Source organism: Nothoprocta perdicaria, unplaced genomic scaffold, assembly GCF_003342845.1.
Source record: "Nothoprocta perdicaria isolate Ctin4 unplaced genomic scaffold, notPer1 scaffold_108, whole genome shotgun sequence".
NCBI classification, from domain to species: domain Eukaryota; kingdom Metazoa; phylum Chordata; class Aves; order Tinamiformes; family Tinamidae; genus Nothoprocta; species Nothoprocta perdicaria.
In genome coordinates this window covers 479,718-494,541 of record NW_020454183.1, presented here as the reverse complement: position 1 = coordinate 494,541, position 14,824 = coordinate 479,718, and the positions used below count along the sequence as shown (strand labels likewise).

The following is a 14,824-nucleotide window of genomic DNA, read 5'->3' as shown; positions in this document are numbered from 1 at the left end:
GAGACACACCAGACACTCCTTACTGCCTCTAAGCTGTTTTGCTCTTTTCATTTTTCTATGCTGAACTAAATGAAGATGTACATCTGTGACAGTTTAGTTTGCACAGCAACACAACTACAAAAAGATTTATTTTGTCTGAAAGAGACATAAGAATCAAAAATATATGTTTGCCTCAACTGTCTTTTTCATCCTCCTCTTTTTCTTTATTTGCTTTTACTGAAGAAAGTGAGTTATTGCTTTAAGCACCCTCCACATATTATCCAAAAACTGGCCAAACCTTGAGTCATCTCAAATTGGAACAGCTCTGTGTTTCATTTATGATTCATAGAAATTTATTGAATGAGTTGGATGCAAGTGGGTCTGAATTAAACATTGAATCTAACTTCACTGTACCAGATTTACAAACATCAAAAAGAAAGATGTAGCCATCACCTCTTGGAACTTGGCAGAGAGTTCTAAGGGTAGATATTGAGACGGGATTACTAGCAATTACGGCAGATGTAATTAATGCCTCAGAAGTGAACAGGGAGTTGCTGCTGTGCATTAAAGATGCAGCACAGCTTGATACAGGGAGAGCTCCGTGTACTTCCAAAGTAAGGAAGAAAGAACAAACCGTGATTATGTCATATCATCTGCCAAATCCTATGTTCAAGCTTGTCTTGGAGAAACAATTCCAGGAAGTCTCTCTCAGAAACTTAAGAATATACAAAAAATACAGTCAAAAGCTTGCAGTCAAGATTTTATATGTGCAGTACATTAGGTAAACAAAAAATATTGTGAATGAAAGTGTCATTAAAGTGGTACAGGAGTACAAATTGAGAGAGCTAATGGAAGGGCCAGAATATTTATTCCTAAAGTTTTGTAAATTTAAAAGGCTTTAAGGACCTTATGTGGGCAGTCTGTGAAAGATAATCCCTGCTTAGCCTTCAAACACACAGCCATGGAGAAGTGATATTACCATTGCAAGTGCAAGTGGGAACTTTGGCATGAGCATCTTCTCATGGCTCTCTCCTTGCCACTATATCATCTCAGGGCAGGAGCTCGAGTTAGTGCAACTGTGGTGGGCTCTGCTACTTTGAGATCAAACTAACTGGTCTAAGCTTGTACCCTGTAATTAACTGACATCCAGAGGTGAAAAGTGCATGGTGTTAAATCTTCTCCCCTGCCAAAATTTCATTTGATTCCCCTTCTGTTGGCATCATTTTATGGCTTACTTATGCCAAAACCTTTAAGATCTACTAATTAAGCTCCAATCAAGCCTTAGAAAGACCAACAGTCTACACTGCATGACGGCTGGCCCAGACAGATGAGCTAATTACCCTAGGCAAGCTGCCAGGTTGATCTCGCTTTCCTTGTCCCTGTGGAAACATGCTGTGTGGAGGCAGATTCAGGATAGACTTCAGCCTCTGCCTCTGACCATTGAAGTGCGCCAAGGACATTTTGGCCATCTTGGTACACCCTACACTTCCCAGGACTGTCCTGGACCAGGCAAGTAAATTCATAGACTTCTGCCTCTTGCTAGGAAAGTTCTGCTCTTCCAGACATTGACAAGATTTGTCACAGAAACTTCAAATACATTCTCTTTTGGGGACCATATTACCATAGCATTTTTCCTACTCCCTACAGGTGATTCTCTTTACCTCTGCTGTCAAAGCTATGCTTCTGCACGGGTCAAATAAGGAACTTTACCATAATTAACATGGATAAAAAAGACTCTAGCACAAGAGTTAGCTCATACTCACCGTGGTCTCAAGAAGCCTGTTGAGTCAAGCTGCTATCTTCTGCTCTTTATTCTATTAATTGTCCTCCTTATATGTATGTAAGGCAATTAAATAGCAAGGTAAAAGCTATCATAGACTTTCTAAATCTCCTTCTGAGAAAGCTTTTTTTTTGAGTGGGGGTGCAGATAGTTGCTAGTAGTTTAGATGCTTTTGCAGATACTGTGCTAAAAGTCTGGCAGATATTCTGTGCTAAAAGTCTGGTAGACATTGCTCAATCTATAACAAACACAATTCCAATTTTACAGGAGAAACCTCATAAATGTCAACAACAGCTACTTTCTGGAGGAATGAGAGAGGTAAAGAGTGTGATGGAAAGACAACAGTCCTAGCTAAAGAATGATTTGCTCATAGGGCTATCTCTTTCTGATAAATACTGTAAACTAAATTCTTTGCCAGGTCCTTTTCCCAGATTTAAATAGTTTCTCACTGGGGTTGTTTATGACTTATGGTTTATGGCTACATTTGATTTCTAGAGGTTGAAGTATGTTGCTTTCCCTGGAGATGTGAAGTGGGAAGGGTTAGTGAGAAATTGTGGCAGCTCTGTAACTTCAGCCTCTAAGTCCATAATCTCAAAGCAGTTCTCAGAAAGCAAACAGATTCTCAGGAAAAGCATCCCATGAATCCTTATCTGAATAAAATTGCACCTGAAGCTTGGCACCAGGTAAACTTCAGCATGCACAAGAGGAAACTTTCAAATCAGAGGAATGGAGAAAAAGGCAATCATATTTCCAATGCCTGACCTGCTTGTGAGCTTCAGCACATAGTTATCATTATATTCTACTATCATCTCCATACATATTTTCCTAATAGAGAAGAAATATCATGCTACATGTAAGATTAAAATGACTAAACCATGTTGTATTTGAAGAAGAGAAACGCTACTCTTTGCCAACCGTTTGCAGGAGTCAAATAACCACAAGCCTTCCATCCTGCCCTGCAGATATTTTTTCTCGCAGCCAAATGACAGAGTGTAAGCCAGGAATCTGATATATAACAGAATTACTGAGTTAACATTATGACTTTACATTAAAGGCAGTTGGAAAAATTAGTGTGAAATACATTCATTTGTACTGTTGAAGGGAAATTTGAGTTCTGTTCTGACTTTTTCAGTCTTATAGCAGCCAGTGGTACAATTAAAGTCAGTTCCCTTCAGAAACCACTTTCAAGGTCCGTTGCAAAAATGAAACTTGCTGCATTCAGGCCCCTCATTCTGAGCTAGTGGTGCACCAACCATACCTCACATAAGGCAGCTATGTGTCTGGTTGCTCTGACATATGTCAGAGTGATGTATTTGGTATTTTGGGTTCCAGGGCTCTGTAAAGTCTGCCAGAGTGAATTGACTTAAACAATGTATTACTTGTAAGGGCTTCCTGAGCTTTAGCGTGATTAGCAGGTGATGGGTGCCATGTGGATCTCAGACGTGACATCTCCATAGGAGCCAAGTTCCTCACAGCAATGGAAGAAATATTTTCAGCAATTAAAAATCACTTGGTTCTCTGGGACCTGAGCAATTCACAAACTATTAGTTATGTGTGCTAATTATTAATTGTATCATTTTCTGATTACATAATGAAATGTATGATATCTGATTTTGAGAAGCCAGAACCCACCAGATTATGTGTCCATGACATGAAAAGCATCAATAAATTATTCTCCTGCCATGTTTACTTTTTTCCCCATGAAGAAGCTATGTTGATAACGATCAGCACTAGGAGTTGAATTTGATGGTAGGTAGAAAAGAAAGAAAGGAAGAAGAATTAATCAATGGTGCCTATTGCTGTCCCAGTGCTATTCTTGTTAAGCTTCAGCAGGAAGGAAAGGAGTTTTCCTGGGTGCATCAGTTAAAAGGACCAGAACTACTGCTTTCCACACTCCCCTAGGGTCAAGAATGAAGATGTGCCCTCTTGAAGGATGAGGGGTTTAGCCTTGAAGCAAAGGATGCTAAGGTTCATATTTAGGCATATTTAGGCAGAAAACTGTAATTCTATTTTAGGAGATGCAGAGCAGTAATAGCTCACAGCAATTCCCATACTTTTCCTTTGTTTTCAAAATTTTGATTTAGACATCTAAGCACACTTCTGGAAAACAGAAGTAGACTTTGTGAAAATCCTCATAGAAAATCTTTCAGAGATGGGTTTTTATATCTTCAAGCACCCGTTCATATTTACAAAAGAAATGCTCGGGAGAATGTAGGGAGGATGGAGACAAACTTTTCTTGGTGGTGGCCAGCGACAGGACAAGGGATAATAGGAGCAAATTGAAACACAGGAAGTTCCATTTTCATGTGAGGGAGAACTTCTTTACAGTGAGGGTGACAGGACCCTGGAACAGGCTGCCCAGGGAGGCTGTGGAGTCTCCTCTGGAGGTCTTCAAAACCTGCCTGGATGACACCCTGTGTCACATGCTCTGGGTGTTCCTGCTGGAGCAAGAGGCTTGGACTAGATGATCTCTAGATGCTCCTTCCAACCTCGACAATTTTCTGATTCTGTGATTTTATTATCCCCAATCTCACCTTTAAAGAACACACAGTTGGCAAAAAACATCATAGTGCATAGGTGAAAACATGTAACCAAGTCAGCAAATTTTCTATGAGTTTTTCTCTTTATATATTCATTGATTTGCTTTTCACCTGCAGTTGACTTTTGGGAGTCAATAGAAATAGCTTCAGCATCATTCACACGTTTGTCACTGTCCACAGTGAGGTTCAGCTGAGCATAGGCTTGACGTCGATCATCATGATTATTTTTCATAGTGAAAACTATTTGGTCTCTATAGATACTAACCTGGAAACCTAACTAACCTGATCTACTGTTCTGGTTGCCTTTTATATTCATTTATATATTTTTTGCTGTATGTTGGCATATAGTAAAACATTCAAAGAACCTTGGTAATGCTTCCATTCGCCTAATGGTGATTTGTGAAAAACTAAAGAGCACCTTTAAAGATGAAAGCAAAGGTATGTCAGCATTAAAGGAGGACTCTTCCTTCAGGGATCCTCACCAGTACTTTATAAACCTTGCCAATTTTTTTTTTTTTTTGTCATTCCCTCCTAACAGTGACATGCAGAAAGAACAGTATAACACCATGCAAGAACAGAATACGTTATTCATTAGCAATATAATAATAACAAGACTAGTTATTATATTTTAGAAAGAAAAAAAAAAGTGATCATTTTGTAAAGGTCCTAAATTATGCTAAGATTCCATGACAATTCTTGTTTAATGAGGACAAACCAGCATCAGAATTATACGACTCAGCTTTGTCAGGAATTTTCCCTTTTAAACAGGCAGTGTCTTCACTTTCGAAATATGGGCTCCTACATGTGCTTGCATTTAACACTGTCATTAATAGGTCTTTCCAGCAGATATGAATATGGCTATGTTACCCGTCTTTAGTACACTGGCACTGACTGCTGCCTGTTTGATATACTATTTTCCTTGATTTACTTCAAATACATTATTTCTCTGAACTCTCACACCAAGATATGCTTTGTTACTTTTTTTCTTGTCCCTTCTTTTATGATCTTTAGCACTATTCACATTAGCTGTTGGTTTTCGTTCAGTGCCTTCTAAGTTCATGCAGTCTGTAAGCTAGTGATATACGCATCTCCATCCAGGATTAATCCTGCTTTCTGAGCAACTTGCTCATGCCTTTATGCCTTTGTGGATAATTCTTTCCTAGTGATGCCAAGACAACAAAGTGTACTGCTATTCCTGCAATGCAAAGCTCTTCTCTTATTTCAGAGAGCTGTTCAGTCTGTGCTGCTTCTGGTGGACTGGCAGCTCATCTCCCACAGCTGTTCCTCCAAAACAGCCCTTTGGGAAGACAGTTTCCATCTGCAGCCTGGCAGGTTCCTCTGTGTTTGCAAATGTGTAGTCTGAAGGCCACCTGAACACAAGTTTGACATGGGCTAGGAGTGGTCCCTTGGTTCTGGCCAGTGAGTGAGTGCACATGGGGTTGGCCAGGCTGTTCCATGGGATGTGTCTGAGCAGCATCGCCCTGCCACCAAGCTTCTTCATTGCAGCAGAAACCCACTGAAAGCAAGCTCCTTGCCCTGCTGCATTGAGACCTTCTTGTTCATGAAACTCACTGTCACCAGAAAAAAAACAGCAAGTAAGCAAAAACCCAGCAAAAAGAATGAATTAAACAGCCAGTTGAAAGAGGAGACAGTGTCCTGAGCAAACCGTGAGAGCACTGGCTCTATGACAGTCTCAAGGCTGACCTATATCTTCTCTCCCCTGAAAACCTCCCGTGCTCATTAGTTCTCATTACTCACTCCTTTGCACACTTGTTGAAGTGGTACAGAGCCAAGGCCCCTATTCCTGTTTGAAGATGATTCCCTAACAACAACAATTTCAGTTAGGGCTTACTTCAGTAATAATTTAATACTGAAGACAATACTAGTGATAGAGAGCCAGATCTTTATAAAAATCTGTTTGTTTTCTGAGACTAAGCTTTCCAAGAATGAAATATAATTAAGATATATATTTGTCCAGTATTTGGATTTTGGCTTGCTAGTGTTCAATCCTGAAAGCTGATCTAATATTTCTAGGAAGCCAGACATCAAACTCAAAAAGACCAGTCCAGTATGTGTGAACAGATGGCATTTTAAAAAAAGTAAAGGTTTTCAGAGTGAAATAAATGGTTCCTAAATATTAAATAATTAAATTTTGAAGGGGAAAATCTGCTGTTAAGGCATACCGTATGTATTAAAAACATTATATGGAGTGATTGGAATACTCTGCTCTTCTATATTCAAGGAAAATATGTTCAAGATGGAACAAGTATAAAAAAGTGATATTCAGAATATGCACAAAATGAGAAGTGGAAAAGCACCTGAGACTGTTAAGTATGAAACGGCAGAGGCTAAGGGAAGATAAGGTGAAATTTGCATATATAGAGAGGTAAACAGCAGAAAAATAAAAGAACTATTTCAGATAACAGATTATACAGGCGTAAGAAATGAAAGGTTTTAAATTAGGTTGAAACAACCTGAAGTTACAGATTAGAGGAAGGTTTCTAACCATCAAAATAACAAGGGTAAAAAGAACAAGCCCAAACCTGATTTTATGGTGAAACTTAAACAGTTCATGAATGAGATAACATAGTACCTGACTCATGTCCTTAAGAACTAATTTATAAGGAAAAACAGGTTACATATATTTCAAGATTACACTTGCTGGGGAAGGAGGGAGACATAGCTTTCTGAATTCAATAAAATACCTAGTTTATTTATAGAAACACACAGTTACATGCCATTTCAAATTAAGCATCTCTCTTATTAAGTATCCTTGCTTGTGAAGATAACATACAGGAAAGGGGTCTACACTATTACAGTTTCACAAAGCATATTCTACTATTTTTTCAGATGTTAAGGGCAATGAACAGGCTGGCTCATGCTATTACATGCACCTTGACTTTTCCCATCCTTTTACAAATAAGTTTAGCACTAAGCCTACCTCTCAAAGGGAGTTCTGTTTGGAAAACATCATTTATTTTCTTCCTACTAGCAAACAAGGACTATTGATCTGGGTCCCTTAGGGACAACAGCCAAAGTCTCCTGGTATTTGCTCATTTGTTATTGCAGAGCTGGACTTTGATGTACTATTCTGAAGTAGACATAAGATTGCCCCTACCTTTTATGTGATCTTCTATAGAAATCACTTTATCTGTGTTACCCCAAGATCAGGCCCTTAGATATTTAATGATATGAAGCCAACTATTCACTGCTAAACATTAAACAGACCCAATACAGTTATCAATAAGAAAGTTTTGTCGTTGCTTATATCCTTAAAGAGAGTGCTGAGAAGGAATGTCTAGTGCTATTGAGCTGGCAGATATATTCCATATTAGGATACGTACAGCTACAGTCAGTAATATTACTAGCATAATATAATTACATATAATATATGCAATTATATAAAATTAAATATAATTATATGATAAATATAATGTAATGTAATATAATAAAATATAATTAAAATGATTATTTCTAAAATATAATTATCTTCATTGGTTAGGTTCTTAATTTTCTTTGATAAATTAAATTATATTTTTTTCACAAACATTTTAAGACCGTAAAATTAAAAATACTGCCATTTATATTTTGTGAATTTTTACAAATTCTAGTTATTCTATTGTAAAATGATTTAGTCAATCTAATTAAAGTGCTTTCATTGGCTTTCTATATTTTTATGAAGCTATGTACAGCATGTTCATTTACAGAATAAAGAAAAGAGAGTAAAATAAATTGCATATTTATGGTTTTTATTTCCTTCCATTCATATAAAGTGGTGCTATCACAAAGACTTCTTCACCATACTTTTAGCTTGGTATAATCTCCTGGCTTTGACACAGCTATATTAGCCAAATAAAACAAAACCAAACCAAAGTCTTTTCGCTTCCTTTTTTTTTTTTTTTTTTTTTTTTTTTTAAACAAACAAACAAACAGCTTTTTCAAGGGAAAAAAAACCACAACTTCGGACAGAGAGAGGCAAGCTAGAAGAGCTGTACTGATAAGAATTCTTAGGGTGTTCTATAAAGTCCCAAGTAATGAACTTTCACACTACACTTGACAAGAAAAAACAAGAAAAGGTTGGGAATACACTCCAGTATTAAGGGAATCCGCATTTCAGATGAGTTGTCAGAAGTCAGCAGATTAATATCCTTTCCCTGCTATTCCTGTATGCAGTGAATATCTTGCATCCAGCAGACCATCCCAGAACCTTCAATCACCTCAAATATCCCACTGGAATGTGGCAGAAAGGGTTTTTACAAAACAAGATAAATTACATGTTTTTCTTAACATTACAAGATATTCACAACTGTAGACAGGGAGGAAACAGCAGCAACTTTGGGGCAAGGAAAAAGAGTATTTGTGTCTTTAAGGGTTAGAAATATATGTAGTGGTAATAGTTGAAAGAAATGCATTAGTAAGTAGTGCTGTGTAGGTGTCAATGTTTTGCTGGATTGCAGGAACTGAGTCAGTACTGTTAATATGCACTGTTAATATGCATGTCCTCTGGCCCATCAGTTCAGAGGGTTTATGATTTTCCCCATAAAGAGTATGGTGCGGGTGGATTTATCCAGAATCATCAAGAGAAAGGGCCTGTTGAATTTGACTCGACGTGGAGCAGGAATTTCACCAGATCTCCACACAATTTCCATCACGGTGACTGCTGTTGCTTCAGTGCCATTCTCATGAACATTTAACATGGCTTTGTGGATCACCTGCAAAAAGACAAAAAAAAAAAGTGAGATATAGCCTCCATCTCACATCCTGGCAAGAAACAAGTAGCTGCTTCTCCTTCAGCTTGAGTCCTGTGGAAACCAATAAGGATCTGGAAGTGCTCTCTTGGAGGCTGCAATGGTAGGGGGGCAAACTGGCCCCCTCTTAGCTCGTGTCTCACCAGCGTGCCTGGTGGGAGGTGGCAACATGAGCCTCAGGAAGGCCATTGCCTGCTGCTCTTCTTCGCACCACGGCACGCTCATGCTGTCATGTCACCTCTACCAACCAGTAGAGCAACCCTCTTCACAGCGCACGGCCAAGGAACATTCAGGATGATTGATAGAAAGAAACTCTGGAAGTAAACAAACCTGGTCATTTAGTCCAGACTTAGTTTTGCCTTTGGCAACTTTGTGTATTATCATGGGTCAACCCTATCATCTAAGTAAAAAAAAACCCAAAACTTTTTGAGGGCATTAGAAGGTCAGGAATAACATCCTTTTATCCTCAGTAGGATGAATTAGAGGATATTTTACCAAAGCTAATGTGCTACCTTCAGATAATTTGTTTAGTAGTCAAAAGAACATTTAATTACATGTTTGTCTTCTTGCTTGTCCTCAAACCATGTGTGCGTGTGTAACCCCTTGTAAGGGTGGTGGTGGGTAAGTACACTTGGGTTCAGCTTTAGGGAAAATAGGAGTTGCTCAGCCTTCAGACTGAGAGCTGTGGATGTTTGAATATTGTTTTGGAGAGACTTGGATAAACTTTTATGTGGTATCAGTGTTATATTCCCAGATCACACAAATACATATATAAATATATATATCACACAAATCCTGTGAGCTCTGTGTTGCATGTACTGACTTACTTTTGAAACCATCAGTTCAGGCTTCCCAGTAATTCCAGATAGATCAGCTTCTTGAGTGAATAGATCAATCATACCCACTTGTTTGACTATCTTTTTCACATCATAGGTACCAGAAATAGAAAATCTAGGAATGTGCAGATGTATTTTTCTGTAACAAAGAAATAACACAAATACAGAGAAATTGTCATCCAGGTAATGCTCTTGACTGACTGCAACCTAGTGACACTTCTCATTTATCATCCTAAACGCTAAGAGTCTGCTCTCAGGGTTTGAACAGCAAGTCTAACCAGTACAGTTATCTCCAGTAAATACCTTTAACCACCTTTATACTCAATGCTTCAAAAATAGCTACTCGCTTCTAGTTTCACAATGCCCATATGAGAAAAGGGTAAACTAACTTCAGGTTGGTGCTAAGAGACTGGTGGCTGATCCAAGGACTTAATTCAATACAGATCACATTTTCTGGATGAGAAAAAGAGAGGCCTGGACGGAAAGAGACCTGTAAATGAATAGGCTTCTGCCTGCCTCATGTGTTTCACCTTGAGGAGACACATGCTCATAACACAGCCAGCTCTCACTTCCCAAAATCTCTTACCTGTTGCGGAGGATTTTTTCCCATCGAGACACAGTTCTTTTTGAGAGAGCATCTTCCACCTTTTTCATCTTCCCTTCGCTGGGCAAGACAAATAATGCTGCAGCATTTCCATTGTAAGGTATCTCTACTAACCAACAGGACAGCTCTTCATCATAGTAATTCCTGTAGTAACCCTTCCGATACATCATGTCAACTTTCACAGATGTATTCTTATCCACATAAAAATTCTCTTGTTCTGTATTTAAAGTACTGAAGGGTTTTTCCCAGTGGGCTGATGACAAAAAGAAATCCATTTTATTAAAATACCAAGAGTAATTGTCATTGTGAATAAGATAGGTCTAGTTCCACAGCCTTCCCTTTGTTAGAACAAATACTTCTCTTCAAGTTATGCCATCCTCAGCTGTTATTGGCATTGTAGCTCTTTTGATCATGTCCTTAGAGACCTCCACAAAGAGATAAATCCAAAAATATCATATTTTTCTTGAGCATGAGCCTATCATCATGTTAAAAAAACTATTTGTAACAAAGATATTTGTAAAAGTCTCTCTTGGTAATACTAGAAGTAGCAGTCTCTCTCGGACAGGGGAAGACATAGACATTGATGTTGGCACATAGAGATGGGAATCTTTTACAGTAATATTTTGCAAATTCTGAACTTAGTTTGCTCTGTTTGAAATATACAAACTGCAATTTTTTTCCCTTAGGTTTTCCCTGCCTGTGAGCACTCCCTGCAAGCAGAGAGCATCTAAGTTACAACCTTAACACTCCATTTCTTACCTTTGAAGAAGACATAGTTAACAAGAACCATTGCAGTGAGAGGATCAAGATCTTCCACTAACTTAACAATTTTCCCATTTGTTTTTTCCTTAATATAATTGTTGATCTGATTCACAGCACCAGAAGAGTTATTAAAGTCAATAGAAAAGACTTTGGATTCATAGAAGCGTGTGACATCATTCAAGAACTTCTGCAGTGGTTTTTGCATCTCTTCTATAAAAAGGGCACTACCCAGGCTCAGCTGGAGATCACTCTCTGAACAGTTCAGCATGTGGAGGAGTTGACAAAAACCTTCATGTATTTCCTGCTCTTCAGTCTTTTTCAAGTTAAAGGCAAGTCCTTCCAGAACCTGCCTCAGAGTTGCTGCTTTGGCACCAAGTGCCAGCATTGCAAAGGAAGTAGAGATACTTATGGGTGAAAAGAAAATATTTTGATTATTTGCCTCAGATGTGACCAATTTGTAAAATGCAAATGCAAAATCAGCATTGCTGGGAGCTAGATTGAGAAGGGTCTTATTTTTCTCTGGATAAACTCCTTCACTACAAAAACTATGTCCTGGGTAATATGTCCTTTTTGGATCATCCTGCTTGTCGTGGTGATATGGGTGCCGATAACAATGGGCAACAGTACACAGTCCAGCCAGCAAAAACCATAAAGTATGCTTCATTTTCTGTTAAATCCTTTCTGGAAGACACAGAGAACATAGCATGGAAATTAATTTCTTCATCCATGTGTACTCCAGCCAAGTAAAATGACATTCACGGAACACATGCTGTTCTCAAAAAACTTCACTTTTATATTTCATGTTCCTGATGCCAGTAAAAGTGTCTCATGACAAATTATTTATATAATAGCTGCTCTCAAAAGAATTCATTTTGATCACATTAGCATATAAAAATATCATTAGACTGATTTTTTTTTTAAGTTTTCAAATAACTAGGAGCTTATGACCTTTCCCCAGCAAAAGTTGGGAAACTGATGGACATTGTTCTTGTACTTGGCACTATGTGATAGCTACTGCAGTCCTGTAAGCCTTCACCACTTGATCAAATGATTAGAGAGTTAAATTTGTTAAACAAAAATGTGATATAAACACAGATCTTGTTGTCTAGGACCAAAATTACCAAATACTTACTTGTACAATTTTCTCAAAAATAAAATATTTGGCCACAGTGGGAACAAACTCTGTACAGTTCTCTTTGTTTCCAAAATAATTTTTATTTAGCTATGCAAAATATATTCTTTACTAGCAGCCAGTTTTTGCCAGTTCTGGGCATTCACTGATTTTTTGCATAATAGATACCTCACTTTGTTTGCATGTTGAAAGGCACTCTTCCCAGACAATAACATCACTCCCCAAAATGTAACTCGTAAATGATCCAAGAGAAAATGGGAAGGATACTCACAGTGCAACAAGAAGTAGCCTGCAGTGTCCATCTGATGTTGACTGCTCCTTGTTCTGCTCAGGACCATTAAACAGGATTAAGCAGCATGTGCCCATTAATCATTAATGAGTTTGGATAAAGGTTGAACAGTAAACAATAATGACACTAGATTTTCTGGACAATTTGTCCAGCCCAAGCAAACTGCTGGATGGTGGGGAAGAACTAAGACTGTTTTTTGGAGTTTCCATGTTTACACTTTCCTACATGCCAGAGGATGTGACTGGGACTCAGGTGGAACTAGAGGATTTGCATCTTGAAGCAGCATTGCTTCTCAGTGTGTCCTCCTGGGACAGGGCTGAAAGCTACATTATTGGTATTGACTGACTAATACCTGTATTTTTCCCACCTTCACAAAGCCAGGGGAATAGCAGCTCGAGGGCTGAATCAACAGCAGTGCAACAGACCTTCTATTCACATTAACACCTGCTGTTCTTGTCTGCCAGGAGAGCTGCATCCTGTGTGACCAGAGCTAACACTGTGAATCCAAGTGAAGACTACCTGCTGCCAGGTGCAACTCCAGGATCCAAAGCTTCTGGACACAGCCTCGAACTCACCTGTAAGGGAGTGCAGCATCCCTGCCCAGCCTTCCACTGTTGCTGCTCCAGATACACAGGTTAGAGACACTACCAAAGTCATAACCTCTCAGTCAGGGTTTTAAACATGGCAAGCCATCTCCTGATCTATAAAGCCACCTTGCCATACCAAATTTCACAATTGTGACCTTTCACATCATGTTTAAGGTGTGGGGTTTTTCTTTATTCAGGGACAGTAGATTGTGTTTCATTGGTGAATAATTTCCAGGCTTCTTTAGTGAATAACAGCAACTGAAAACGTGGCAGTAGAACCCTAAGAGGCAATTTCAATCCAATATAGCTGTTGATTCATTTCGGTTGGCCATCAGAACTTGTGACTTGCTATTATGGGAGTTGATGAAGTCTTCCCACACGTTTGGTTTTTTGCTGAGGGAGAGAGGTGAAGGGTAGGGAAGCCCAAGGAGAAGAAAAGTGTGGAAGGAAAAGGAACTTTGCAAAAAGTTCACTTCAACTAGAGCTATTCTGCGAAAGACATGGGATATCTGGAGGTGTAAAGTGAGGAAATTAATACTAAATATTCCAGGCCAACAAACTGACAATTTCATCCTGCAATATAGACAAGTTTTAAAAAGCACTTGATGGGTAGGAATATATATATAGTAATACACATAGAACATACTGTGGAGAACTATAACCACCTAAGCCATGATGCTACAAGAAGCTGTCAGAACTGAATTTCCAGGTAATGAATTTGAGTAAGAACTCATGTCTTTAACTCATGAGGAGGAATCCAGGAAGGAACCTAGACAGAGAAAAAAATCCTTATCTGAACTGTAAAATACATAGCAGAAGAGACTAAAGGTGAACTGAGTAAGCTATCTCATTGGGGAGAGGCTGGAACAGATTAGCACATATCATCATTTGTGTTGATATTAACATAGGTTAAAATGTTAATGCATCATTGTGGCTATTGTCTGCATCATGGAATAACAATTCAAAGAAATCACAATGTCCAGCAAGTAATTAATGCAGCTAGAGGGAGGACTTAATTTTCCTGGTTCCACTATGCCAAAAAAAAAAAGATATATCAAAGATAATGTACATAGTCCCTCCTTAACTTCCAGGAGATCCAATCCTTGTTGTCTTCTGCTTTAAGGATATCTTATTTATTACGGTGACACATTTTATTTCATCTTATGTAAGTATTCCTTTCTTGTCAAGATGTTGGAGGGAGAGAGTTTTTTCCCTACTAGTTAGAAATTTCAATGACTTGGAAAACACAGCACACTTCCTTTTTTCAGAGATTTCAAACTTTGAGTTATTAATACTGACAATCCTTTATACAGTTTCCTAGAATGGCACTAATTGGTCCTTTTCACAGCAAGTTCTTCTAGTCTAAAAGCTGCTTCTTATTTCCATTGAGTCTAGTCTCCAGTTTAATAGAAATTTCTCCAACAGGGAGCCCAGGTGTGCTTATTCCTTCCTGCAGGTTTTGTTTCCACTGCCTCCAAGAATTTCATTCTTCGTATACAAATCCAGATAACTCAGTGTAAAAATACAAAACTTCAGGAAACTTTAGCTCAAACTGTGTCATAAACCA

The 14,824-nt window shown here is 38.4% G+C and overlaps 1 protein-coding gene and 1 long non-coding RNA gene across 2 annotated transcripts; one reads left to right on the top strand and one right to left on the bottom strand.

The window, feature by feature from the left end:
- Positions 1-8,246: 8,246 nt before the first annotated feature.
- Positions 8,247-12,719, bottom strand: LOC112953562 (alpha-1-antitrypsin-like). The gene is made up of 5 exons (XM_026046645.1): positions 12,653-12,719; positions 11,247-11,930; positions 10,470-10,740; positions 9,875-10,022; positions 8,247-9,011 (listed from the first exon to the last, which is right to left on the bottom strand). The coding sequence occupies exons 2-5, from the start codon at positions 11,911-11,913 to the stop codon at positions 8,811-8,813; spliced, it is 1,287 nt and encodes a 428-aa protein (XP_025902430.1). The 5' UTR covers positions 11,914-11,930; positions 12,653-12,719; the 3' UTR covers positions 8,247-8,810.
- Positions 12,720-12,832: 113 nt separating this feature from the next.
- LOC112953870 lies at positions 12,833-13,246 on the top strand. Its single transcript, XR_003250629.1, has 2 exons — positions 12,833-13,004; positions 13,135-13,246. It is a non-coding gene; the product is annotated as an uncharacterized LOC112953870 (long non-coding RNA).
- Positions 13,247-14,824: the final 1,578 nt, after the last annotated feature.